General features: G+C 40.5%; 4 protein-coding genes across 6 annotated transcripts; 2 read left to right on the forward strand and 2 right to left on the reverse strand.

Moving 5' to 3' along the window:
- Positions 1-648: 648 nt before the first annotated feature.
- Positions 649-13,810, reverse strand: pan3 (poly(A) specific ribonuclease subunit PAN3). The gene is made up of 18 exons (XM_029528613.1): positions 13,136-13,810; positions 12,050-12,171; positions 11,645-11,717; positions 11,473-11,543; positions 11,153-11,297; positions 10,459-10,676; positions 9,992-10,096; positions 9,841-9,898; positions 9,194-9,355; positions 8,682-8,798; positions 7,832-7,933; positions 6,664-6,829; positions 6,331-6,418; positions 6,014-6,153; positions 5,406-5,535; positions 3,483-3,547; positions 3,261-3,399; positions 649-3,109 (listed from the first exon to the last, which is right to left on the reverse strand). Exons 1-18 carry the CDS (start codon positions 13,479-13,481, stop codon positions 2,969-2,971), a joined length of 2,388 nt encoding a protein of 795 aa, XP_029384473.1. The 5' UTR covers positions 13,482-13,810; the 3' UTR covers positions 649-2,968.
- A 553-nt stretch (positions 13,811-14,363) lies between these two features.
- Positions 14,364-22,897, forward strand: LOC115060906 (fms related receptor tyrosine kinase 3). 3 transcript variants are annotated; one of them, XM_029529057.1, is made up of 24 exons: positions 14,364-14,484; positions 14,972-15,048; positions 15,607-15,758; positions 15,842-15,966; positions 16,100-16,211; positions 16,362-16,501; positions 16,671-16,843; positions 17,006-17,141; positions 17,264-17,441; positions 17,652-17,752; positions 17,879-17,987; positions 18,081-18,277; positions 18,375-18,487; positions 18,571-18,703; positions 19,088-19,192; positions 19,279-19,389; positions 19,561-19,717; positions 19,836-19,948; positions 20,057-20,172; positions 20,952-21,074; positions 21,185-21,296; positions 21,387-21,486; positions 21,615-21,720; positions 21,855-22,897. In XM_029529057.1, the coding sequence occupies exons 3-24, from the start codon at positions 15,619-15,621 to the stop codon at positions 22,053-22,055; spliced, it is 2,901 nt and encodes a 966-aa protein (XP_029384917.1). In that variant the 5' UTR covers positions 14,364-14,484; positions 14,972-15,048; positions 15,607-15,618; the 3' UTR covers positions 22,056-22,897. The 3 variants fall into 3 exon arrangements, with proteins under 3 accessions (XP_029384917.1, XP_029384918.1, XP_029384916.1); XM_029529058.1 differs by having other exon boundaries at positions 15,611-15,758; XM_029529056.1 differs by lacking the exon at positions 14,364-14,484 and adding an exon at positions 14,515-14,601.
- Positions 22,898-23,257: 360 nt separating this feature from the next.
- Positions 23,258-23,985, forward strand: urad (ureidoimidazoline (2-oxo-4-hydroxy-4-carboxy-5-) decarboxylase). Its single transcript, XM_029529558.1, has 2 exons — positions 23,258-23,432; positions 23,645-23,985. Exons 1-2 carry the CDS (start codon positions 23,258-23,260, stop codon positions 23,983-23,985), a joined length of 516 nt encoding a protein of 171 aa, XP_029385418.1.
- A 663-nt stretch (positions 23,986-24,648) lies between these two features.
- pdx1 (pancreatic and duodenal homeobox 1) lies at positions 24,649-27,192 on the reverse strand. Its single transcript, XM_029529423.1, has 2 exons — positions 26,811-27,192; positions 24,649-25,034 (listed from the first exon to the last, which is right to left on the reverse strand). Exons 1-2 carry the CDS (start codon positions 27,190-27,192, stop codon positions 24,649-24,651), a joined length of 768 nt encoding a protein of 255 aa, XP_029385283.1.
- Positions 27,193-27,918: the final 726 nt, after the last annotated feature.

The following is a 27,918-nucleotide window of genomic DNA, read 5'->3' on the forward strand; positions in this document are numbered from 1 at the left end:
AAAATGTAAACAAAAATGAACATAATCTTCATGAATATGAGATTAACTGCAGGGATGTTTTATTTAAATGTTCATTTTAGCTGGTTAATCAAAAATTAAAATAAAATGCTAACTTTGTATTAATTTCTGTACTAACTATATTTTGCTTTTTCTGTATAGATTAATTTACAAAAATACTGCTGACATTAAATCCTGGTCTCTAATGTACAGAATTGTAAAACAGTAGAGCTGAAACTATGTCTATTAAAAGAAAACAAATTGGCAAATAATTTAACACCTGATCAATCTTGTTGCACTTCTCAATACTAAAGATTGATGCTTTTGTATTTGTAGAAAGAAAAAATGGACAGATTAATGAAAAAAAATCTGAATAACTGAGGCATCCCTGTAGAAGACAAAGCCAATAGAAATGCCCACTTATGACCAATACTGGCCCCTTGGCACAGACTTGCCAAACCCACAATCTGGATTGTGACATCTAGGGTGTCTGTTGATTCCACTTTCAACAATGAGGTCAAAGTCATTGGCAGGTTAGAACATGTAGAAGAACAGCTATATGAAAAACCTCAAAAACATGTCACAAAAGGATTCAGGTGTTATTGAATTTTCGTGGCATTCATAATTACAGAAAGAGACAATGCCCTGTTTTGATATTCTTTATTAAAATACTGCTGTACACACAAATATTGCAAAATTTGATAAAATGAACACAAGAGGGGCATAAAACATACTAAGATGGTGATTGTAGGTGTGTTGATGTGGGGGAGGAGAACAATATCACTACGAGTAACAGGAGCGTGTTGTCTGTTACGATGTGGAAGTTTGTGATATGAGCACTGACATTGTGTTGGCCACGTTGGGGCATTTGTGTGCATCTGAAAGTGTGTGTGTTTGTATCTTGGGGTGGGTTTCTAAAGCACCACATTCACCAAATATGTTTTTGTCTGTTCATTTACCTAAAACAGAGGAAGTAGTACATGATCTAACACAGCCAGCTCCCTGCAGTTTTGTTGCCCCCAAGAACAGACCACAAGTATCCATTAAAAGTTGACGTTACACCAACTGCAGCCAAGATGCTGTTGATTATGCCATGCACCAATTGTCTCTTATCTGACACTCCGGTTTGCACATGTTCTACACATTTGTTTGTACACATTCAATAGCTACTGAGAACAATACAAAGGCAGAAGATCAACAACAGAGCTTGGTTGGGTTTTGTCGCACCAACGAATTTTGTTGATTTTGTTTCACAACACATGAAGGGTTTCATGGACTGTGCTTAGGGGCAACATGAAAATCCCTCACAGCATGATCTCCACAATGCTGTTAGCTTCCTAAAACCTCCATCTGAAGTCATCCCGCCCACTCCACTGTAGCTCATTGATCTGACTGGACAGGGTACGACCAATGACAGCCAAACACATTCAATCATTGGGCCCCTCCAGCTGTTTTTCATCCTGAGAGAAATCCAAGCCATCCGAGTGAGTGCAACAGAAAGTCCCACTGCTTTGTCTCCATCGCGTTTTTATTTCATGATCTTAAAAAAGTCAACTAAAACAAAAACTGTTGGTGCCCTGTTCCTATTCTCCTTCACCCTCCATCCTTTTCCCTTTCCCCAAACCCCTGCTGGAATTGGTCCACAGAATAATAAAGAGTTCAATTGAGGCAAAAAACGAATTGACCTCCCACTTCCCGCCATGCATTCCTGCACAACAGCTGAGCAAAGAGAAAACCCAGCTAGAAAAGTCACAAAAAGCATCACTTTTTCTCAAATGCGAAAGGGCCCAGGTCCCCTGAGGGTAAGTGAAGTTTGGGACAAACTAAGAAAGAAGGGGAAGAAAGGTTCAAAGAAAGGGGGCATTTGGGCAGGACGACAGGTGAGGGACAAAATCAGGACATTACACAAAGAGGCAGCTGTGGCTCCACCTCAACAGAAGCCCCACCCATGGGCTACACTCATGTGCTGGACAGCCGAACAGGATGACCTGTCCTTGAGCAGTTCATGTCACAATAGCGTCCATCAACCAAAGGTGGTTGCTGCATGTGTAACAAACACTTGGTAGACAGCATCAAGAGAAGACACCCCTTCCTCTGTGCCAAAAGAAACCATATTCCACCCCCCAAAAGCACAATCCCAGTCCATGGTAGCCGCCCACCCATATGAGCCTGATATTCTAATATCTCCTGAACCAAAATGTCAGAAATCTGTAAATATTTCCAGTTTTAAGAACCCTTTCCTCACCCAAGTGGTTTGTCCTCAGTAAGGGGGGACCAACATTCAAGGCAACGGTGGACTGGCCTATTTCATGAAACAGATGCCATCCAACTCAAACGAAAGCCTCAAGTGGTGTGTCCCATCTGCTTGTGTGTCAGAAAGAAGGGGTGTGATCTCCAGCCAGAAGAGAGATGCAGTCCCTAGTAAGCTAGATCTCTTGTTTTGTTGGTTGGTTGTTTTGAGTCTGCTCTGGTATTTATGTCCATGTGTGGCTGTAGCTCTCTCTGTACACCCTGTAGGCCATTCACACATATTCATTAAAAAAAAAAAAAAAAAAAAATTAACAAAAAATTAAAATTTTAGTGCATCCTCCTCAGAAAAATAAACCCCAACTGTAGAAATGAACAATAAAAGCAGGAAAAAAGGTTATAACCTCATGTTTTGTTTCTGGTTTTGTTCCCCAAATCTAAAAAAATGTCATCATACTCGTTTGTCACAGCTTCTGTATTTGTCCGTTTCCTTTTTTTTCCTTTTGTTTTCAATTTTCAGCTGTGGGGTTTAGGAAAACTAAAAAAAATACACTTTAGAAAAAGCCATCCTGGTGGACAGGGACAGTGTATGTGACTGAGGTTCACGAAGCCCTGCCCTGCTGCCTTCGCCATGCTGATGTTGTCTCCATAAGCCTGGTCCTCCACTGTAGTGCAATAGTGTGCTCCAGGTCCGGGCAGTCCCACCCCGGGCCCAAAGAGGGCGCTACAGAGAGCCAGAGGCTGCAGCCTGCAGCTCCTGGAAGGTGCTGTCAAAGCAGCGCTTCAGGTCGGAGTAGGTCACAACGAGGACACTTTTCTCATCCCGGGACACCAGGCTGATCTTTTCAGGAACGCCTGCATCCAGCTGAAGAAGATAAAGATTAAATCAGTACAGAACAAAGGTACACACTGATGGCAAACTTAAGGGAAAATCAGATGCAGAAGATGACAGCAGTGTATGAAGTCATGTGGATATAAATAAAAATAGATCAGTTGAATACTTGAAGCTCACTAACTTTGTTGAGGCAGGAGACGATGTGGCTGAGGTCAATCCAAGGCATCCCAGCTTCTGTCACCTGATGAAACAAGTGGTCCCGGAAGAGCTTCAACAGGTAACGGTCTCCTGTCTCTGACCACGTTGGGTCTTTCTGAAACCTGATTACCATGAGACGAGGTCATTGAGTGAAAACAGAAACACAAATCACACATAAATGGGTATTTCCACCCGCTCCACTTACTCCGGCCGTTCGTTGATGGTACCCAGCTTGGCCAACAGGCGGAAGAGACGGCCATTTTGCACCTCCTGAAAATAAGGAATTTATTTCATTCACATACGGCCAAAGTTGTCTAGGAAAGCTGTATAAGCAGCATTCCTGATGTAATAATTTTTTTAATAAAGTGCTGCACAGGATGGGGGAGCTCTTGGTCAAAAAGAGGGAATAATTTGTTTTCACTAAAACCAAAACTGAATAGTTCCTCAAGGTAAGAACAATAGCACCAATAATCTATTTTTAATTCAGAAAAAGTTATTCAAGTAATATCATTTGAAAGCAAATGAATTAATAAATCCATCTAAAGAAGGAACTTATTGGAAAAACAATGAAGGTGAAGCATATCAGAATTACTCCTTAAAGGCAAAGGACCCACTGCTGGGAGGAACATTACAAAACGAAAACAACAGCATGACTTTGTAAACACAGTTATTTTTGTGGCTGCTTCTCTGATCATTAATAAAACTGAAAAATGAGGTAAAAGGCCAACTCCAACATAGAATCAACTAAACACCAAAACCAACAGATTGCAGACTCCCAGATTTATAGCTAGATCGGATAATTTGTTTAAATGTTTAGAGAACAAGCTGCTGCACTACTGAACATGTGCACCTAGAAAGCCAAGAAAAACTAAGTGTGACGTCACTTAAATTTTCCCATCAAATTGTAGCTCACCTTTCGTCTCTGCAGATATAATCTACCCTGCCTCTCCTTTTTCTTCCTCCACTCTGTCTGTCTCACCCTGTCAAACGTTTTCTGCACTGTTGGACAAAGTGAAAATTATTGAAGACCAACTGAATAGCTTTTTTTCCTCCACCGTGGATATAGGAACATGACCTCAAAGCATTCCTTCTAGCAGTTCACATTTGACTTTTTCCTCTCTGAATAAATGAAACATGGGAAAAACCATTTTCAAAAACAGCTTTGGCCCATTATTAGCCATTATTGTGATAGCAGTTCCTAGTTCCTCAAGGTAAGATCACTAGTACCAATAATATATTTTTCATTCTGCAAGCTATTAAAGTACTATCATTTGAAAATAAAGTCTAGTTGAGTAATAATGTATAAAAAACTGGAAACTATGTCAACAGACTGCAGGGTGTTGAAATAGTACCACCACAAGGCCTTGCAAGATTTTACATGAAAACCCATCCATGCCACAGCTCAAGTACTCATTCTGTCACTGCATTTTTTCTTAGCTATACATTCAGATATGACATTAAGTGATGGTATGATATACAGGAATGTCTTATGCTGTCCCCTATATCACAAGTATCAGGAGATCTGGCAGGTTATCAAGAGGGCAAGAAAGTGCCCCACTTCATTTTTTAACCTGCTTTTTATGACTAGTTTTTATGACAACTTGGTTTTACTACTCATTGTACATGTTCCCAGAACTAATTTTAATGACATTTTTCATTCAAACTGTGTGTTGCTTTGACAAAAGCACGTAAGAGACCTTCTGGACATCTGATTAAAGGAGAAACTGCGAGAAACCTCTTCATCACCTCTTGCACATAGTGGTAACAACAAGCAAACTATATTTACTTTGGTTCATGAGAACTGAGCCAGGGAGTAAGGGGGAAGTCAAGGTATGAAGAAGAAAAAAAGATAAGATGAGGATTTGTTGTTTCACACATTCACACTTGTACATGGGGTAAACTAAATTAAAACCGAGACTGCATAGCCAGTATATAGAGTATAGTATACAACATCCTGTGTGCACACACAACTTCCCTCTTAGCTAACCAAACTAATGCCCTATTTCTGACTGATGCCTGACAACATCAGCCAGAGAGTAACATGTCTCAAGCAGACTTGTACTTTTCATTGCCATGCAAGACTTTTTCTTAAGTTTCTGAGCACATAATAGCAATACCCTGATTATACCTTAGCCAGGTCCTCTTCAATGACATCATTCCTCATCTGTGATGCATCGAGTTGCGTGTAGAATCTGGCTCCAATCATTGGCATAATATCATTGACGCTGCGCAGACGAGACTGTTCAGTCAGCAGATACCTGTACATACATAAAGAGTCAGTTTACCCTCATGTGAGTTACAAAAGTCCAATTCTGTCTCTTCCATAAAAAAACGAGACAGCATTTACATATAGGCCAAAACATCACCATCCCATATGTTTTTATTGTTGCTCAGTTTTTTCTGTTGTTTTTTTTTTTTTTTTTTGTGATTTTAGCAATTTAGCAAAAGAAGTTCAACGTTTGTTTAAAGATACTAATAATGACACTAATACAGATTTTTCTTGTTTATATATGGAGGCTGAATACTATGGTACAAGGGCATTTCACTTCAGATGTTTGTAAAACCTTGGTTTGAAATTTTATTCTTCACAGACTCAGGTTGTGATCGAGTGTCAATGAACAATTTGTGGTCACGTTATAGCCTGGGGAAATCAGAACCACCATGCAAACTACCTCTTGTGGCCAAAGAAAGTTGAAGAAAGCAGCTAGTTTACACCATATGAATACAATTTCTTACAGAATGAGGTTCTTGAGGTCTGAAGAGTAATTGATAGACACCAGCTCCATGGCCTTTTGCAGGTTCTCCCTTTGAATGCCAGCCAGGGAGTTACATGCCAATGCCAGCACCACCTTGCCCAGTGACACTAGGTCTGCTTGCTAAATGAGAAAACACATCAAAGAAATTCCTGTTAATGTTACTTACTTCCAATTTCAAAAACAACTTTAGACAATCTTAAGTTGAGAGTTCATGAGATATGGCTTTTTTTAATTGCTTGTGCTGTGATGTGTTTTTAAGTGTGACTGACCAGAAGCAGGAAAGATCATGGAAAGTACCTGGTACTGTGGCATTAGGGCAAGATGATTGGTCTGACTGTTGTCAAATGTTAAGACATCAAATACCCCAACACAATTTACTCGTAACCTGCAAAGAAAATCATCATTTCATTACTTTGTGTACTCAATAACATGGTTACAGGAAAAAGGAAGCCACCACTGAAAATGCTCTTCCTCTTTCAATTTATAGTCAACAGCCTCATCTGCACATTCTGAGCTGGAAATAAATTCACAGGTTGTGTGAATGAGGCTGTGTATAATAACCACCGTTAACATGCCCATAAGTAAACTTTCTGCTGCGATAGGGGTGTGTGTGTGTGTGTGTGTGTGTACCTTGTCTTGCCAGTAATGAGAATCTTGCTGGGGTCCATTACACGACAGGCCAGGCCAGCGGTGTGGATGGTGCGTAGGGCTGAGCTGAGCTGGACAATGTAGGCCCAGATCAGAGACTCTGGGAGAAGGCCTGCATGCTGCCGTGGAGGGGGAGGCTCATGTTGTCCTGTAAACAGACATGCTTTATCACAAATGCCGCCTGAAGGGTTAGACATTACTAAACCTCAAACTGTCACTGACTTCCTTGGTAATCTTATCAACAGTTCAAACGGTCTCTCAGAATTGTAATGTCATGAAAAATTTCCAATTATAAATTCTTCTTAATTCTGTTATCGACTTCCCTCATGAAGAATAGTTTCACTCTTTCCCTTGATTTAATTAATTATTATATGATCTCCATATATTGTTAAAATGATTAAAAGCTCTATTACTCTGACAGGAAATGGAAACTTTCCAGAAATCATACTCACCATCTCTGCAAACATATATACATCTCATATGCAACTTTTGCCATCAACATGAAGTTGAGTAATGATGTTCAGGCATTAAGGTGTTAGGGTGTGTACTGCACAGCAGAAGCCACAGCACAGTTCTGAGATGTTTACTTCTCTGAGGGAAATTTGAAAATAGCATTTCCTTACGAATGATACATTACGAGTTTGTTAATAGTGTTTACAAGAGACTGGATAAATCCAAGGGTCTAAATGGTTTTGCTTCCCCTGCACAATATTGTAGGCAGGCCATATCGCACCTGCCATAGGATCAGTTTCAGCCACAATTTCCTCCAAGTCCCCATGTCTCTCTTGCACAGACACACACGTCAACTGTCGAACTAGGGCCCTGCACAGACTTGGAGTCTGTGCAGGGCCATGTTTGTAAATCTTTGTTGATGCATTGAAAAATCCACGAGAATAATTTCAGTCTGTCCCTATTTTAACGGAGCAATGTCATGCACACAACCTCAGCCATCAAACAATGGCTGTGAGCACAACCACACAAAGGACCTAGACCAATGACCTCACTGACAGGCAAACAAACTCAGATGTGTGAAGCAGTTGGGTAAAGGTGCGCACCTGATCTAGGTCTGTTTCAGTGTGTGTGTGTGTGTGTGTGTGTGTGTGTGTGTGTGTGTGTGTGTGTGTGTGGGGGAGGGGGGGGGGCAACTCACCCCACTTCCTCTTAGTAAAGTACGAGTCTGCGGCCGGGTCATTGAAGTGTCTGCTAAACATGGTTTCTGCACCCGCGTGGAAGTCATACGAGAACACCAATGCTAGGAAAGAAGAAGTGGCCAATAGTTAAAAAAAAAAAAATACATAAAAAACTGTCAGAACTTCAAGTCACCAAAACAAAGACATGGAACAAAAACTGTTTAGTGTCAAAATACTTAATTGCTGCTGCAAACTTTGCAAGCTAAAAATAATCCACTTTACATAGACTTTGAGGTCAGACAAGAGACATGGTTGTGTTACAAATACAGTGTAAAGTGTATGTCAAAAGATACTTGATTGTTGCAATTTTATTTTCAAATCATCTTTATTTTTTTCCCCTCATCAATCTATACATGGGCAGCATGGTGGATTAATGTTCAGCGCTATTGCCCCACAATAACAAGGTGCAGGTTCGGTTCCCAGACCTGGGGCCTTTCTGTGCGGAGTTTGCATGTTCTCCCCATGCCTGTGTGGATTTCCTCTGTGTACTCCAGTTTCTTCCCACCATCCAGAGACATGCATGCTTGGGTTAATTGGTGGTTGAAGATGTATGAATGAATTAATGAATGAAATCAATCAATCAATCAATCCATAAACATTGTTTTTGCCAATGTTCTACTCAAGAGATTTTCAGTTTGGTTAAGATCAGAGCTTTACGTGTTTTTTGGAAAAGGATTTAAATACTTAGGCTCATGAGATATTTATAACTTTGAAACATGCGGTTTTTGAAATTGAAAAAGCCTGCATTTAACAAAATGTAAAAGGTCGGATCATTTTCTGAGTGAACTGTAAATGGCTATTAACACTTACAGTGGTCTCCAAAGGCCTTGGTGGTGAAGACCTCCCGCAGTGTTACAGAATTGGAGTGCTGGATCTTTTTCCACATGTCCACCAGCATCATGCACTTGGTGTTAACAAGGCGGAAGCCTAAACACATTTTAAATATACAAAGAAATAAAATTAGTTTGAATCATTATACCATCATTGTGCAACAGCAAGGTGACAACATATGCATTTAATGTTTTTCTTTTTTTTTTATATATATAAATAAATAAATCAAGTGAGTTAACAGTGCACATGCTTTGCACTACTAATCTGTAATACCACACAATTGAGTTTCTTACATTTTCATATATATATATTCTTTTAGGAGATCTGAAAAGTAAGAGGTTTTTTCAAAATGTTTACTTAAATAATTGAATGGGATGTTTCTGAAGTGGGGAACCACCTCAGGCAAGTAGTTGGCTTTGTCAATAGAATCACTTGGGAGTCACATCTTGTCACTGTGGCTACGTAAGTTTTGTCTTGAAAAAATTCCTTACCATGAATCCTCCTCAGGCAGTAAGGCAGGTCATCTTTGCTATTGACAGCCTTGTAGCAGGAGGTGATGTAGCTGAAGTTGCTGGTCTTCTGCATGCGGTTTGGTGGAGGGAGGGGCTCGAGGGGGAAAAGACTGTGGTAACTATCCACCTCAGATGGTACATCTGCCAAAGACAGAAGCAAAAAAAATAAAATAACGATATTCATGCCGCTGCATAAATGCACGTAAACAACCAATCCAATAAGTTTAAGTGGGTTCTAAGACATGGCTCATTTGAATGAAACCAAATCAGCCCTTGATAATGAATTTCTTGATGAGTTTTCAAAGTTGATGCTTAATTTACTTTCGTAAGCCACAATTTTAGTTCATTATTGCTTGCCCGAGGAGATGCAAATAAAAACCAAGAAGAGCTTCAGAGAAGGCCCCACACGTACGACTAACACATTTCACCAGGCTGCCACACATAAACATTAAGGACTTCAAGCCCTTCATAGGCCTCCAACAATAGGTTACCAAAATGGCCTCTTGCTCCTTAAACTTTTTTGAAGTATAAAAATATTGTAATTGCAAACCTGCTTTGCTCTGATGAATGTGCAGGTTAGTTATCAAATTAATATTAACCCTGTTATGACAGAATAGACCATTTACCTGGGTTCTCTGAGTGATCTATCTGGGCCATTGTTATCAGATGTCTGTTTATCAACTCCTGAGGGAGAAACAAGTGGACATGACATCAGACATGACGTCCAGAGATGAGGGCAAGAGGGATGCTTGGTGGAAAAGGGCAAGTGAGTGATACCTGTCGAAGCTCATCAGCCATGAAGAAGGACGGGGCATTTGCTTTTGGTTGCATGTAAGCCACATGGGGTGCAGTGGGGGGATAGATATGGTACGTAGGAAACACCTGTGATGAAACCAGAAAGCACAGCTTCCTATTTATTGAGAAATGAAAACCAGTAGCATCATAGATATATTTTATTCTCCCCAACTAGATGGATATGGCGACACAAACCAATGTGGACAAAACTGTAATCTCACCCAGAATAAAGGGTCTGTCGTACACTGTATTGTGCAAAAATTTCAGACCCAACATTACTGGCTTCAAAAATAACATCAGATCAAATTTCATGTTAATATATTTTAAATGCATATTTTACTCTTGTCTACAACCAAAAGTTATTGTATCTTGCTTTGTTTGTTTAGTGTTTCATAATGTATTACTAGCTTCGATTGACAAGTATTTCATATGAAATAGGATGCACATACCATCCCAGCCATTGGTGCTGGGGTGTTGTCTGTGTAAAAGTAAGTTGTCCCTCCTACAGTCTCTTTTTGAATTATGTGAGTCCCCTGGTCCGATGCGGTGGTGGGGACCATGTAATTGGCAGGGTTTGGTGTATGACTGCGCCTACGAGGGGCGGGTGAGGTGTGCGGTGTTATTTTTGGGGAGTGGAGAGGAGAAGACCCTGCAGACAAGGACATGCCTAAAATTGGAGACAAAAGCAAATTATTACTCATTGCTGCTTTTTTGATATATCTGAACCATTTGTGGATGTCAACAACAGCCTTAGGGCTGCACCTCTTCTGGTTTTCTGGCAGCTTGGAATTTGCTGGAAAACAGACAAGTACCTCCAATTGATTGAACTGCTCCTCTAACAAATAAACCCCTTTCGTTACATTATATACCACTGCCTCAAATACAAGTCTGCACCACATAAACGTTACTTACTGACATTTAAGTAAAATTAAAACTGTTGGGATCTCAGAATTCTTTACAACAACATCTTTAAGTTTGCCTGTTAATCATACCTGATGCAGTAATATGTGCACAAGTTGGAATTCCCTAATTCAGGGATTTTTAGAGCTAAAAATGGAAAACAGAACCGAATCACCAAAAAGTGGAGCACAGCAAATATAACAGGGTGGTGTCTCCATTGGTAGATCTCGCAAAAGATCCCACCTGGGGCCAGTGCAGCAGCTGTGGAAGTGCTGAGACCAGGATGAGGGAAAAGAGGTGAGGGGAAGGCCTGGACAGAGGACTGTGCCATGGTGGCCATACGTGGAGCTCCCTTAGGGATGAACTCACTTGCTGCCGGGTTTGGAGTCTAGTGGCGCACACAAAAAGCATATGGAAATTTCATGAAATCTTCAATTTTGGTTAAATACAATGAAATAAAAAAAATTTATAAAAAAGCAGACATACATCTTGGGGAGAGCACAGACCCTTAAAGGCCTTTTATAGAAATGTCAATGTCCTGGATTGGGTGTTTGTGTGCTCACCTTTCTCCTTTGGGAAATACTAAGAGCACCAAAATCACTGAAGAGTGAGGATGCTGGGGAGTTCACTGGATCTGTGGATATCCATAGAGTGTAAGGATTTGAGCTGTAGTTCTTCCAGTGTTTAGTGCATGAATGCTGTCTACTACTCCAAAGAGCAATTTAAGAGTCTTACCATGAGTGCTGTGGCTAAAGTTCTTGGCACCATCGTTGAGGAGACTGGGAGAGCTGCTGCTGGTAGTCATTCGCTAAAGACAGCAGCATCAACAGGTGTGTTACAGAGCAAACTTGAATGTGCATTTATTTTTTAAATCAGTAAATGATCAATCTAAAGAAATCATTTTAGACTTGTCAGATGATAACTAACTAATAGTAAGATATTGAAGTAGCTCATGTAGTGGCTCAGTTTATGTATCTGTCTGTATCTGTATTTGTCTATGTCAGCACAAAAGATTGATTTTCAAAGCAGCCTGTGTTACTCCTGCCATACACGGTGGGGCCCAAAAGTTTGAGACAAATTTCCCACTCAAGCGGTTGCAAACTTGTAGACCCCAATTTGTTTACAGCTACTCTCTGGTACCTGCATCATTGAGTATTTAGACTCTGCTGGGCTTCCAAACCCATTGACCCCAATAAAGCTGCTGCTGAAGTAAGAGTTGGTAAGATTGGCATCGCTCAGAGTTGCGCCCTCCATCCCTGGGACTGTGGATGACAAACATTTAAGTTTAACAAACAGTATTTGCTCCCAAGACTGTTAAAGCAGAAAAAAAATTATGAATCTCGAATTAAGACCAGAATGTAAAGAGTTGAGGATCATGTCTGCACTACTGAGTGTTTACTTTATTTATCACAAAGCTAATTAGGAAGCATGTAAACAGATCTACAACTGTAAAGTGAGCTACGACAGCCTCACACAGGGGGAGATGAAGTAGGAGTAACAAACTTTTTTAACGACAATTACTTGTTTCCAAGGTCCCGCGTTAAGTTGAACAAGTATCCTTTAAGTCCAGAGCTGCATGTGAATGTTACTTACTTGCCGTTTTGTTTACGTTGGGAAAACACAGTAATTAAAATGTCCCGTTAACAGCTAGCGTGGCTACGCTAATGTTAGCAAACATTAAACTTGCATCTAGAGAGAAACAATGCTCAAAACAAAAAAATATACTTAACTGGAAAAAAACTACCGGCACCGTTACTCAAACTGAAAATCACTCACTGAGGGCAAAGCCAAACGCATTTAAAGTTAGTTAAAGCGGCCAGTTCAACTCTAGTTTAGCAAACACTAGCTGGCTAATAGCTACTCTAGCTAACGTTACTGGATCGCGGATTTCTGTCCACTCACAGCTGTCATATAAAAACACCAGGCCTCCTCCGTGAGAGCTGCAACAGCATGGCTAATGTTACATGTTGTTGTCAAGTTTCACTAACACCACCTTCACACAAAGCCGTTCACGGCACAGCTAAGGAGTGCAGTGCGAGCTAGCTAGCTGCAGCCAGACGGTGTAGCATCATGTTTGGCAGGGAAATGTAACCCACGTTGTTTTGGGGGGAAAAGGCCTCTGTGAATCCTCGAGCTAAATTTTAACAAAGCCCCGCAAGGCCCAAAAGTAAAGTCACCCTCAGTTTCACCATGTGGGGCCTTGTCTTGTGTATAATTGTTACTTACTGGTTAACAGCTGCCCCTCCAGAGACGTGCCTGCAGGACCCAATGTCTCGCTCTTCTTGGACACACCGGTCCCGCCGCTACCCGGGCAGGCCGCCGCAGAACCGCCGAGGGAATACCCCGCTGGCGTCCCGCCACCCCCGGCCATGGACAACGGGACGGGGCTGCCGCCGCCACCGCCGCCGTGCAGCGGTAGGCTTGTAATGGACGGATCCTCATGCAGGAACTGACACTCGTCTCCATAAAAACACGTCTTGTCTTTCGCGTAGTATCGGCAGAACTTCACCTTGACATTGGGTATCCCGGCACCCCCGAGCGGAGCGGCTGAAGCTGGGAGTCCACTGTTCATGGCACCGCTGCTGCCGCCGCCGCCGCTGCTGCCGGAAGACGCTCGCACATAGAGGGACGCAGATAGCTAGCGAGCTAGCCAGCTAGCCTGCAAACAGTTTCCACTTGAGGAGAGGATTAATATCACTTCGGCTGGTGAGGAACGCTTAAAACGCTACAGTACTCACATTATAAGGCTAGGGTACGCTTTGGTTTAAGAAAATATAATTGCATGCGTGAAATCCCGGTCCTCGTTGTTGTCGTTATCCATGCAGCTGCCATGCAAAGTAGCCTGTTGTTGTTGTTTGCTCGCAGTGTGGCTGCTCTGCTAGCGACCAGTTAGCATAGCTTTGCATTGTGGGTACAGTGTTTGGCTGAGTTTACCTACTGGAGGTGCCAGCTGCAAGTTCAGCCTGCAGCACCCGGAGATGGAGAAAGCACACAGATCATGAAGGCTGAGGGAGGAGATGCCTTTCGAGTCGAGGTTGGAAGAGCGATGCTCCTCGGTGCACGTTTTCAATTGTCCGACAGTTTTATATTTTTATATTTCCAGTTAAGTTATAACATTGTTGCAACTGAAACAATATGTTTTGATGTTGCATAAAATAAAGTCCTGTGTAAAGCTTTAAAGAGATACATGAGAGTTGAACATTAGAATAAAATAAATAAAATAATGAAAAAAACTCTAAAAGTAAAAAAAGGTAAATTTTAATACATTTAGGACGTTAAGTAAGTGAAGTCAATTCTCAGGGAACCGTCTGACACAATTTTACACATCAGGTTGTTAATCAGGTTGTTAATGACAGACAGACTATAAGGATTTAAAGCAACACTTATTTCTGAATAATCTCGGGATTAGTTGCTATTAATGCACTGTTGCTGTTCTCTGCTCTTTCCCACGCAGGCACCACCTAATTTGCAGGGTATGCATGCAACTTAACCCAAAAGGCGTGGCAGCAGCTTTACAGCTCTACGTTTTCTACCCAGGCGTCACGTACAGCGTAATCACTTCCTATGTTTAAAAGGTAAGTAATCACAGTTTGCACATCAAAGTTTTGCAGGCTGGCCATGTGGTTTGTTGTCCTATGTGACAGTGACAAAAAAGAGAGCGATAATGTGGAGGCAGGGAAGCCTGACTGCAGGTGAGTCATATCTGAACAGACATAAAACACCTAAACCATAGAGCTGTATGTGTCACTGTAAAAAATAAAATAAAAGGCTGGACTTCATTAGATTCAATAAATGTCGACATTAGTTAATAATTAATTATTGACACAATTAATCATGTCAAGTAGACCTATAAAAATATGCTACATCTACTGTATAGTTTGTAACTAATTAATTGAGGTAGTGTGAAGACATGGAAGTGTTGTTGGTGTCTCTAGAGCTTTCTTTTACGTTAGGCTTGTTTTCATATTTGCATTGCTATGTTTTATTATTATATTTTTTAATAGCTTTGGGCTATTTAGGGAGAACATACAAACATTTGACATAAAGTGAATTGTGTTTCAGCTCTTCTGCTGCTGTGTGCTGTTTTGGTTTTCTGCTCTGGGCTCACTTGCAGTCAGCCCTGTTTACCCAATGATGAGGTAACAGCCACGATTGGTGATATGTTTTAAATGAACAGTTTAGATTAATTATACCAATGATTGATGTGTTGGGTTTTTGTTTTGTTTTGTGTTTGTTGGGGTTTTTTTTTTTTCCTAGATGATTTTTTTTTCTGAAATGTTATCGTTATTTTTTCTTAAACTCCAGTGGATGCAGATGCAACAAGAACCAAAGTGCAGGTGCATTGGTAGCCCTAACTCAAATCCTAGTTGGAAATACAGTGAATTTGAATGGAGTTTTGGAAATTGCCAAGCTAGTTTAATGTAGCTGTCTCAAGTCTATTGCCAAGCATATGTTGTTGGCTTGTGTGGCATCAAATGCTACTGTCTCCTTGCTTAAGTAAAACACATGGCACATTTTTTGTCTACAATTCACATTTCAACACAAAACCAAAACTGCAGAGCAACAAGAGGTTGTAAAACTTCAGAAAGAGAAATGGCTCAAATGTCACAGAGGTTACTTCTGTGTTATTTCTTTTTTTGTCATGGACAGCTTTTATCAGTGAACAGTATCATTGCAGATTTTTTTTTTTCTTTCAGACAGCCTGTTTCATGCTAGCTGATTACCTGAATGCTTCTGGTAGTATAAGCATGGTGATGTGTCCTGGTAAGCAACTCATTATCTCCCTGGCGGGTCTTGATGGATACCATGTCTGTCAGTGGATCAGAGGGAATGACACATTATTTGCACTGTAAGTGAATGTTGTGTGTATTTATGTTTCCTTTTTGGGGAGAATTTTTACTAAAAGCATGGCTTTTTTACACACCTCATTAGAAACAGCAGTGACTTGACAGCCATGCCACCGCTTTCTGAGACAGATTCTGGGGAGTACACATTGAGTTGCAAAGCTGACAATGGGACCACGTCCTTATGGAATGTGTCTTTACGTGTAGAAAATGGTGAGTAAAAAAACACTGGATGGCTTATCACTTCTTGACAATAGCAGTCAGTATTTCTGTTCTGTTTATGCGTGATGCTGATAAACCACTGGCAATGAAACAATATTCATAATTTCAGTGAATATTTTTCTAGGTCGTCCCACAAAACCACAGCTAACAATGGAGGGACTAAATTTTGAAATGCAGTCCCCATTATTCGCATGCACATCCAAGGGTTGCATAAAGCCTACAATTAAATGGTCTAGGTAAGATGTTATCCATTACATTTCTGTGCATATTTAAGAGTGTGCTTCCACTAGCAATAATGTAGTGTATTGACATTAACTACAACAAAAAACTATACATTATTTCACAAAATTCAGGATAATTCTGATCATTAGCCTCATTTTGAACAGAGATGGGAAAGTGACGCCTGTCATAGTAGAAAGTGGATGGACGAAGATGACAACGTCAAGCGCTGAATATGCTCTTTCAGGAATGATGTGCTGTGCCACTATCGATGCAGAACAAGAGTGCTCCCAACTGTATGATTATGGTAAATAAACATTTAAATCAATTAATTAAAAATATATTATGAAATATTTATACACATATAAATAAATTATTGCAAAAGTAAGCAAATTTTTTCAACTTTGGATTTCAGTGACCTGAAAAGATCATACAAAAAGCAGTGTTGTGACTCCATGTTTAACTGTGTATTTTAGATCTAGCAAGTAATGAGTTTTTGAAAGGTGAGGTTTCAAATGTGACTGTGAGCCCTGGTCAACCGCTTCTGCTTCGTGTACGAGTGAAAAACTATAGGGCGAGGCCATTTTGGGAGAAAGATGGACAACAACTGGGCCAAGGAAATTTTTTATGTAATTCTGAAATGAAAAAGGTAACTTTTTTTTTTTTTAAAGACATAATGAATTTGTGAATGTGAATTCATTCCAGTTAGGGTTGTCTTGAAAAACAAATCTCACAGTATTTCATGGATTCTTAGACTTAAATATAAAACACAAATTAATCATTAAATTATCACTCTTTGTGTTCCCAATAGATGTGCATTATAACTGACTCACATTGGGGAAGCCAGATGACGTACCTGTTTATCAAGGAAGTTAATGTGGAGGACAGTGGTACATATACTGGCAAGTGGCAGGAAAAGCACAAGTCTGTTTATGTTCATGTCCAAGGTCAGTAGTTCTCATTTAATTTTTTCTTTGTATGTGTCATAATTTTAACATTCTCAATGAATAAGTTTGAATCAGTCTTGTTCTCGTTCATTTATATCGATTGTATTCTTGTGTTGTCTCAGCTGAAGGTTTTCTCAATGTCCACTTGAATAAGACCAAAATAGTATCAGCTCAGAATGCATCCAGCTCCTGTTTGCAAGCTGATCTTTCCTACCATCCTCTGCTCCAGAGCTGTCTCTGGAGGGCTCCTGACAAAACTATGACTAAATGCGTCAGGGAAAACTGGGTAACCAAACACAGGTAATGAAGTCAATGATGTTTCACTTCGCTTTGTAAATGAACATGTTTCAAAAGGCTGTTGGGACTTAAGAAAGCACAAAACACAAGTCACAAGTCTTTTTCATGAGTAATAGTAGATAGTCAATGTTAGCAAATATTACCATATGATATGAGGTGATTGGTTCTGGATGGTGTCAAATCAAGCTATTGCCTTTGGTGCTCTTTCCTCAGAACTGTTAAGCTATGTGGTCAACTCAAATCAGGAGATTATACGTTACACTTGGTGGCTGGAGGACAAGAAAAATCAAAGACCATATCAGTGTGTGTTGTTGGTAAGAGAGGTTTGTTTGTGTGGTATTTATTTACTATAATAATTTGTGCATAATTATTTTACTGTTTATCCCATCAGTCATATTCTCAATGGAACAAAGCTCATGAATCCTCTGAATTTGTTTCAGACCAACCAAAGTTCCTTTTTGGGGTAAACAACACTGATAATTCCCTCACCCTTGCGACTACAACTCTTGTGCCTGCAAGCTTTTTCTGGGTATTTTGTTCTAATGACAGGTATGATTTCTGTTACACATGCTCAGTTCAGAGTTCTCTCTAATGTACACTCTTTCAGATTTTTTTAAGACCTTGCTCTTTGTTTCATTGCAGTTGTGAAACAGATTCTTCCTGGAAAGAGATACCAGACTCCTTTCAAAGAGACACTGATGCATCCTGTAATAAAACAATCAAGAGCTCACTTAGGAGACAGGCACATGGGCAGCCTTTAAAGTTTTGCCTTAAAAATGCAATAGGCTTCTGGTGCTCAAACTTAATAAACTACCCACTTTTCCCCAGTGCCTCCATAGGTAGTGAAATCTTTTAAATATCATAAAGTTACTAAACAAAATAGTTTTTAATTACATTGTCATCCTTAAAACTGTTCTTCATACGTTACTATTTCAGGCACTCAACGTACTAATGACAACAGCACGATAATGTTGAAAGTCGGCAGTTTGCTCCTCCTTCTGGCGCTTATTTTGGTCACTGTGGTGTTCATGTACTTTGTCAAAAAGAAGGTACAGTTAAACATCAACACAGAAAAATACATGCAGGGACAAACATGGAAAGACATCACTGCAAACCATTTTGTTTCCAATAGAAGCCGCAGTATCAGCCCCAGCTTCAGATGATCCAGATGGTTGGACCCAATGACAACGATTACATCTACATCAACTTCAAGGACTTTGAATATGATATGAAATGGGAGTTTCCCAGGGAAAATCTGGAACTGGGTATGACTTACATCAAGCATAAGACACAGTACAAAACAGTGGTGGAAGAAATACGCAATCCTTTTACTAAATAACAGTAAAAAATGTAACAATACCCCATTGCAAATAGCAGCCCTGCATTTATATTTAATGCTGTAAAAGCATAAAAATATTATTAGTTAAACCTACTAGTATTACTGTAAATCACACCTTGTGAGGTGAGGAATATATCTTCATTCTTGTGCATCAGTGCTTATACAGGGTTTATGAACTCAGGCCAGACCTCTATGATTACTACTTTCATTACAATGTAGCACTACAGTAACACTCTAGAGCAATATCAGTGTGGAAAAAAAAAAAACAATGTAAAATGATTTTGTTGTTTTTGTTATATTTTGTATGTAGGAAAAGAACTTGGCTCTGGGGCTTTTGGCACAGTCCGCCAGGCTACAGCCTATGGCATCAACATGCCTGGAGTCTCTCAACAAGTAGCCGTCAAGATGCTTAAAGGTCAGTGTCTCATATGCCAGGTCAATGAGTGAAATGCAGAGTAATCGGGTTTATTTCAGTGGCTGATGTTGTGCTTGATCCTGCAGAGAAACACCAGGCAGTGGAGAAGGAGGCACTAATGTCAGAGCTGAAGATGCTGACACACATTGGTCACCACACCAACATTGTTAACCTGCTTGGGGCATGCACAAACTCAGGTACATTTTGAAATATGGATGAATTACACACATGCACAACAAATTTCTTTACACGCATCTCATTTTATACTAAGTAACTAGGTGTGTTTACTCAGATACCATGATTTTGAATGATCAAAAAAATGTGGCACACAAAATCTGACTGGATTATTGTGGGTTTTCTCCATATAGGACCCATCTACCTGATTTTTCAGTACTGCGGTAATGGAGACCTGTTGAACTACCTGAAGAACAACAGTGAGCGCTATCATAAATCTGTGACTGATGCTTTCATCAAGGACCGTTTCAGCAGCCTCTACCACAACCTGCAGCCCAGGAAAACCTCTAGGTGGGGACACATGGGCAAATAAACAAAAAGAGGAATAATAGTGGATGTAGGTTCTACATCGATAGGAGAAGATATGTTTGTAAAATGATTGCTTACTTCATGGTGTTGTTTTTTTCAGTGGGAATCACGCAACAGTGGACAATTATGTACCAATGCATGCTGCTACCACCAGGGGGCAGGATGACATCGCTCTCCTCACCTTCAACTCTGGAGACATGGAGCTATATGAAGGTCGGGAAATATCACCTAATGACGGGAGATGAACCAAAATATCAGTATGAGGTTATTGATAAAAAAAAAATGACATCTGAACTCATCTGTTTTCATTTTCAAACTCAGAGATTGACGAAAACCAAGATGAACCTGATGACGACCTTCAAGCCCTGACCTTTGATGACCTGCTGAGCTTCGCCTTCCAAGTGGCCAAGGGCATGGAGTTTCTCTCCTCCAAGAATGTAAGAAACAAATGGGACCCATTACGGGGACTGTCAACCCCACACTCGTTACAGAAAAACAAAAGTTAATTTTCAGTTATCATGTTTTGGTTGTGTCAAGAGAAATGTAAAGATTAGTCAATAAGTTAATTATTTAATACATCACATGAACAGAAAATATGAAACTATATTGCGGCTTTGCACAGGTTTTTTTTTTTTTTTTTTTTTTTTTATTGTATTACTTGATATGAAATTTTTATTCTTTTTAATTATAATCAGAAAAAAATTATATTTAATGACAGTTTGGGCCTGAAATATTTGGATTTGCATTGATTTGCTCAAGTAAATTTAGTTTGATTTCAATGTTAAGTCAATGTTAACCTTAAAAGTATCAGTAGATACCAGTAACAGTAGAAGTCATAATAAAATTATTGTAAATTGCAACCCACAGACACAACGCTTAAAATGAAATACACGATTTGATACAGAGAAAGAAAAATGTTTTATTTTACCAACAACCAAACACAATGATATTTTGTAGATAAATATTATGACATTTCTAAAAATGAGCTTCAATTATTATCTTTCTAACTGCTGGTCTGTTTTAGCAAGTTTTTATAGGCATTTTAAAACGTAAATCTAAAACTCTTGTTACAGACTGTCATACCTTGGGAACAAAGTTCAAATTCATGTCAAAGCAAAGAACACAAGATGTTCTAGTTCAATTGTCCAAGCTCGGTTATGGATTTGGTCATTTTTTATTATGTGTGATAGAAGTAACTAAACTGGCATCTGTGCAGTGTATCCACAGAGACCTGGCAGCTCGAAACGTGTTAGTGACAAAGGGCAGACTTGTGAAAATTGGTGACTTCGGGCTAGCTCGTGACATCGACAACGACTGCAACTACGTTGTGAGAGGAAATGTACGTTAGATAACACTGGCCCATGTTTTACATCAGTCTTTGTTGCCAAATCATGTCTGCCTTGCATCAATTACATACAATCGAGGTGACACGGCCTTGTCTTACTGTAGGTGCGTTTACCAGTGAAGTGGATGGCACCAGAGAGCATCTTTCAAGGGATGTACACAATGAAAAGTGACGTCTGGGCTTATGGCATTCTGCTCTGGGAGATCTTCTCACTTGGTACCTTTCCCAAACAAATAGTCACAGTGAGCAGTATATTAAAAGCCAGTCCTCTACAACACTCAAAATGAAATGTCCTTTTACTTACAGGTGTCACTCCCTATCCTGGGATGAGGGTGGATCACACGTTCTACTCGATGATTGAGAGAGGATTCAAGATGGACTGTCCCTACTATGCTACTGAGTCTGTGTAAGAAACTTCTAGACCAAGCAAATACAGTAGTTTAACCACCCTTGACTTGGATATGATGGATAACTGAATATCTTCATAGACATTAAGATACTCTATGTATAAATCTTCTTTTTGCTTGTCTTTAGGTATGAGATTATGTGCAAGTGCTGGGACCTTGATGCTTGCAATCGCCCTTCTTTCTCCAAACTTGTGTCCTTTATGTGTGACCAGCTGACAGACAGAGAGGAAAAGGTAAACCTGCATAACAAGGTCTACAATCCATTCAAACATTTTTTTCAGAGGATTACTCTTAAGCTGCACAGGTATCTGGTTTATAACTAAATTTGTAAAAAAAAAAAAGTGTTTCTTTTCATAACCATCCTCAGCTGTACCACAACATGCTTGACCAGAAATATCAGAATGCAGCAGCCATTCTGGACATATCTGCCTTGGCAAAACAAGAAGAGAACAAGACACAGCTGGCCAATGACTACTGTCAGACCCACGTAACTGAGGAAAGCAAAGCAGGAAACTGTGATTCTACAGAAGCTGAGAAGAAATCTGCAAAACCATCTAACAGCCAGTGATCGCCTGCCCCTTCAAGCCTGTTGAAGTTCAAACAATTTTATCTGCATGTGTAAACTGTTGATGCATTTTTTCACATAATGGCTATCACAACTTATATAGAAATGCACTTATGTATTTTTTTTTATGTAAGCATTTTTAGACTAATAGAAAAAGAAAATGGTTGGCTTCAAAATAATTTCACATAAAGTTCTAATTAAAAGAAAATATATTTTACTATGCATCATTATGCAAAAATCATTATTATAATATCTTATGGAAGTAAATACAAGATTTTGGATTTTGATATTGCTCTTGTGCAGCTAGAAACCAAAAACAAGTGTCATAAAAAGATGCAAGTTAAGAGTTGTATCGCCTATCAGCAAAGGACTGTACAGTTCAGTGGCTGATTTAGCCACTGAACTGTAGTTTAAATTGTTACATATTCTGTTATTATGAGATGGCAATAGCCTTACAACATAGTTAGACATTATAATAGCATGTATTTTGTTGTGTTCTTGTTCTTGCATTGGCAGCTATTTTGGAAATTTTACATTTTTAAAGCCAGCTTTATATATATATATATATATATATATATATATATATGCAATAAGTTTAAGCATTATACCTGCAATAAAATGCATTTTACACATTACAAGTTGTAAACCTAGAAAACTGGCGATTTTAATGTAGGTCAATGTTCACATAAACTTGGACTTCTTGGCTTGTGACACCTTGAGAGGAATGTATATGTTTGGGTGACATCAATATGTGACAGTTATTTTCATTGATTTATTTGAATAGTTTCTATGTTATTGTAGAGAATTAACTATCCGCTATTTCACAATAAAAGAGCAAAGATGTGTGTTTTGTCAGCATTGTTTTAGGTACACTATCTCAGTGGGGTCAGCACTCTCAGGTTACAAACCGCTGTTAATCTGTGAAATTGAAAAAGGGATTAAATCCAGTTGCTGTCTTTACGCGCTAGGCGACGCCAGAGATGAGAGGTACCGCTTTTTGGAAGAAAACATGTATCTAAATTTGTATCACCGCTTTTCGTTTTCTTGCAAATTATTAAATAAACCGTTCTACCTATATGTGAGTAGCGTTTAGTCTGACAAATGAATTATTAACCACAGGCGAGCTTTGGGCCACTTGTGCAGTGTGTCCCCCAGTACCTTTTGTCCGAAGGTCAACGTTTCAAACACCAAACACCCACACAGCCATGGACATCACCGCGGTTAACGCACTTCCCTGCGAGGACTTTGTGAATATTTTTGGTAACGTGATAGAGAAATGTCCCATCATAGCAGCTGCTGTGTGGTCGAAGCGGCCTTTTGACAGCTTGGCTGCTCTGGAGACTGCGATGAGCGAGTTCATCGATTCTCTGTCGGAATCAGGTGAGACGCCATTACGAATATTATGCAATATGCTTTCAATGCTATGTGATGTCCTTTTAGGAGTATCTGCCGCTGAGGTGAGGGGTAATGGGCACCCACACTCCACTTTGGACCGACCTTTAGGTTTTAGGTTGTTTCTTTCAACAAACTTTATCTAGTCTGTGAACAACAGCACTGACTTTATATTGATACAGCTGGGTGATCGTGTTTAGGTAAAGAGGGGATCCTCAGGTGTCACCCGGATCTGGCGGGCAGGGATCTCCAAACAGGCACCTTAACCCAGGAGTCTCGCGAAGAGCAAGCAGGAGCCGGAATGGACTCGCTGGAGACGGCGGAAGCCTCCCGAATGGCCCGGCTCAACGAGGAGTACAAAGGCCGGTTCGGGTTCCCGTTCGTCATCTGCGCCCGGATGAACGACAAGGCCAACATCTTACTGCAGCTGTCCGCACGCTGCCAGAACGAGCGCGCGGTGGAGAGGGCGCGCGGCATCGAGGAGGTGAAGAAGATCTGCCGCCTGCGCCTGCAGAGTCTCGTGCTCACGAACAAGTTATGACGCGTGATAACCGAAGTCCGGGCGTCAGTTGGAGTCCACCACCTCGTCACCTGCACATGATGGGATATTCGCTTCATTCCGGATATATTAACGGTGCCAGTCATCCATCGTAATGTTTTCTCAAATAATAAAATATATGGACCAGTGGTTAGTTTTTGCAATTTACACGTCGGCTTATATACAAATGTGAACACTGACAATATTCCAAATACATTTCCTGACAGTCATATTATGCATATTTACATTCGTAAACTTGATGGTGAACTAAAGGCCCTGTTACGTGTTTGAGGTGTAAGGTCTTGGAAAGATTTGTGCAAAGAAATCCTTGGGGGGGTTAATAATGGTTAAGGATGCTGTATGGTGCCACAGGAAGAAAAAATAATCTCAAAGCATGCATGGCGAAGGATGATGCCCGGTCATATCCAAAACAGGGGGCTTCCGGAGGTCCTGGCTGTCAGCTGTAGGTTTGAGAGAGGCTGCTGTCTCCTGTTAGCAGCCTGTATGGAAAAGAACAGGCTTTAAAAAAAATCCTCTGAAATAGAAAGGACCATGTTTTGGATGATATCTGTCTGACTAGGGATCCATCTATTCTGGAAAAAAAGAAGTTTCCTGCAGTAAGGTATTACTTCAGGTCATAATCTAAACCAGGTCTCTCCTGCGGGCCTATGCGGGCTCCCGGGACCCAGAGGCGGACCGAGAGTGGCCCTGCAGCGGGGAAACAGGCGGTGTGGCGGTGTGAGGTCCGTTTGTGGAGGAGACCCCTCCCACGGTCTCCCCCTGGTCTCCGGAGGTGATCGAGGAGTCCTGGTCCGGATCGGTCCCCCTCGCTCTCCTCCGGTCTTCCTCTTTCTTCCACTTCATGCGCCGGTTCTGGAACCAGATCTTGATGTGGCGCTCGGTGAGGCTCAGGGTCAGCGCCAGCTCCACGCGGCGCGGCCTGGAGATGTAGCGGTTGAACAGGAACTCCTTCTCCAGCTCCAGCAGCTGGGCGCGCGTGTAGGCGGTCCGGGTGCGTTTGTTCTCCTCAGTCTCCGCCATCACATACGGCCCTAAGGCAGACGGACAGGCTGAGGTTTAGCGCCTGGGTCTTTGCAAATCAGACATATGTAATATTATGTCATCCGTTTTGGTAAAAGTAAAAAGTAAGTTAAAAGTAAAATTATTTTGTTCTTCCCAAGCAGGCTGATACAGAAAATGCACGGTATACCTACGCGAGTTGTCTTTTGATAAAGCTTAGAATTTATTCCTTAAAATGTTAGTGAATGTTAATATTACATGAAAACATACCAAAAAAGCAACAAGTGATGGGGACACAGAAGCCTTATGAAAATTGTTATTTTTAAATCAAACATTTCAATCTTAATTCCTATTGTGAGATTAAAGATTGCATGGCACATTTTGGGAATTACAACATTACGATTTTGGTTTGTAGGTTTTTTTTTCTTTAATTTTGGACATAAAAAGTAGCATCTAGTGACCTATACATCTAAAATTTATCTCACTTATTAGACATTAGAAATAAATGTCACAGCATGATATAAGTAGTTTACATTGAGAAATTAATGTGGTTTAATATCGAAGGACACATAATAAAGCACACTTGGTGCAAGGGTTTTTTCCCCCCTTTGGCTGAACTGAAATATTGTTTTCAGATGATGGAGAAAAAGGTGACTGTATGAATCCATCGCCCGATAATCTCTGATTTGTGTATTTTACTAATGTCGTAGATTTTACTCTTGGCACATATTCAAACAAAAGCAGTCATGAAAATAAATGTATTCGCTTACATTCAACGATTACGTTATCATCTAATTTAATTCCCATATTCAATTCAGATCAGGGTAATCAATATTGATGTGAAGCGGGAAAAAAATCTAAGGCCAAATGGCTTTTTATTCTGATTCATCGCAAAAGTAAAAAATTTGAATATGCCCAGCCAGACTTAAAATTATTTAAATTTATTGAGTCAAGGTAATGTTTTACTGATTTTAATTGTAAAATGTTGTGGCTCAAAAGCTATTGACGGTTCAGATGAATGCATTAGGAAGAGAATTTTCTCATATAATAATCCAGTTTTGGAAACTTTTCAAAGTTTTACATAACATCTTAGGTAAGCCTGTGAAAGCTCATTTTAATATCACCTTGAAATTGCTTGCCGCCTGTTAGTAAAATAATTTGAATTGACGATGAAAGTGTTTTAAAAGATACACATATTGATAATTAGCTCTAATTTGGAACCCAACAGCTTTGTGCAAAAGTTAACCAAACCTGTGCGATGAAATGTTTGCAGGAAAAACCTCGGAGAATTGTTTGAACTCATTTTAACTGGGAAAAAAAACCTTAGTCACTTAGTTTCTCTTCAGCAAAAAGTATTAATTTGGGAGTGTTGTGATTCGGTAAATGACTGATAAACATAATTTAAGATAAATTTAATATAAAAAAATCCACAAATCAGTTTCTTCTTTCTATGATGCCAAGCCCAGAGAAGTGGATTTGGATTTATCATACTTCACAGTAACCAGTTATTGTTGCCTTTAGATAACACAATTTGTGTAAAAAATATTCTGAATGGACAAATCGTACATTTTTGTGAAGATAACGTGTGATAAAAGAAAGCGCTGACCTTCCGGGACTTTTACAAATTGACTGACGATAAACTGAAACACCCTGGATCATATCGTGCGTGCATGATGTCATTACAGGCCACAGAAAAACTCACTTGTTAGTGCAATAACCACAGAGAAACCCTGTTTGATAAGACGTACAATGTAATCAAAGAGAAAGAAAAGTGATTTTTTTTTTCCCATTGTGATTTGAGGGTTTACCTGTCCACTGTCCTTTCCAGGTATGTGAGTGGGATTTTGTGGTTTTCATCCAGGGGAAAGGGAGGGGGTATCTGTTCTGTTCCCCCGTTTCTCCATAACCCGCTGCGGGCTGGAGGGTCTGCTGCTGGAGCCCCTGCGGATGGTGCAGCTGGGGGACACCCGGATCTTCTCGTAAAATGGGTAGATTGTAAGAGGGGACAATGTCAGAGAGGCCGGCCTGCTCGAGGGATCCCATGGAGGGCGGTGAGTAGACGGAGTGGACCTGCCTGTTCATGTAGAGGCAGGGCGGCGGGCTGTGGCTGAAGTCCTCACCCTGGAATCTCTGATAGGCACAGGAGTCTTTAAAAACCTGTGTGGGGTAGTAATGGTCTTCCCGATTCATGGCTGCCGAGAACCCGAGGCTGTGGGGCAGTTTGAGCACACATGTACCGGACCTTCTGCTCCACCTGCCTCTGGCGCGACTGCGGGGCCCTTACGGCTCCTCACAGGTGTGTCACCCTGTCACCATGTGACTCCGCAGCGTGCAAGCCATTGGCCTGGGTGTTTGCTTAGAACAGCACACCTATAGCCCCTTAGTTTCCAGGATATTATGCGGCCTGTGAGGGTTTTTTCAGTGAACTGAGCAGAAGGGCTGTCGCCATGTAAATCGATGTCTCTCTGTAAATACCACGATGTCTGGATACCTGGCAGTCACCTACAGACAGGGAGCAACGGGATCATGGGACCCTGATGCACACAGAAACCGGATGAAGAAATCCGTCTCAGTCCAGAGCGCTTCCTCCTGCAGAATTATATAGGATTGTCTCCAGAGGACGTAGCAATGGACAATTTATATGGATGTATGTGTTATCATCCGCAGTGTGCGGACGATAAATCGATACGGATGAGCGCAAACATTGGTTGACCTGCAAGATAAGAGAACTGCATGGGCAAGACAGTTGTCTTGGAAACTCAGTTGTCCATCTCCACAACCTTGCCCTCCTTTTTTCACCTTTCTGACTTTAAAAATGTTCCCATTACACGTCTGTAAATGCGTCATTTAACACCATTTAGCCTGTTTGGCCCCACAGTCTCTGGAGCTGCGGGCTCCTCCAGCCGCTGCTCTCTC

Source organism: Echeneis naucrates, chromosome 20 (assembly GCF_900963305.1).
Source record: "Echeneis naucrates chromosome 20, fEcheNa1.1, whole genome shotgun sequence".
Classification (NCBI taxonomy): Eukaryota; Metazoa; Chordata; class Actinopteri; order Carangiformes; family Echeneidae; genus Echeneis; species Echeneis naucrates.

What these genes read in the sequence shown, in the direction of transcription:
- pan3 (XM_029528613.1), bottom strand. Translation starts at nt 13,481, where the DNA reads ATGAACAGTGGACTCCCAGCTTCAGCCGCTCCGCTCGGGGGTGCCGGG. An exon ending in CTCATTACTGGCAAGACAAG is followed by an intron (nt 6,419 to 6,663) that starts GTACACACACAC and finishes TTTTCTTTGCAG; the next exon opens with GTTACGAGTAAATTGTGTTG. An exon ending in ACCATCAACGAACGGCCGGA is followed by an intron (nt 3,400 to 3,482) that starts GTAAGTGGAGCG and finishes CATGGTAATCAG; the next exon opens with GTTTCAGAAAGACCCAACGT.
- LOC115060906 (XM_029529056.1), top strand. Translation starts at nt 14,574, where the DNA reads ATGTGGAGGCAGGGAAGCCTGACTGCAG. An exon ending in CCTGTTTACCCAATGATGAG is followed by an intron (nt 15,049 to 15,606) that starts GTAACAGCCACG and finishes TTTTTCTTTCAG; the next exon opens with ACAGCCTGTTTCATGCTAGC. An exon ending in TGGGGCATGCACAAACTCAG is followed by an intron (nt 19,390 to 19,560) that starts GTACATTTTGAA and finishes TTCTCCATATAG; the next exon opens with GACCCATCTACCTGATTTTT.
- urad (XM_029529558.1), top strand. Translation starts at nt 23,258, where the DNA reads ATGGACATCACCGCGGTTAACGCACTTCCCTGCGAGGACTTTGTGAAT. An exon ending in CGATTCTCTGTCGGAATCAG is followed by an intron (nt 23,433 to 23,644) that starts GTGAGACGCCAT and finishes GATCGTGTTTAG; the next exon opens with GTAAAGAGGGGATCCTCAGG.
- pdx1 (XM_029529423.1), bottom strand. Translation starts at nt 27,192, where the DNA reads ATGAATCGGGAAGACCATTACTACCCCACACAGGTTTTTAAAGACTCC. An exon ending in CTGGAAAGGACAGTGGACAG is followed by an intron (nt 25,035 to 26,810) that starts GTAAACCCTCAA and finishes CGTCTGCCTTAG; the next exon opens with GGCCGTATGTGATGGCGGAG.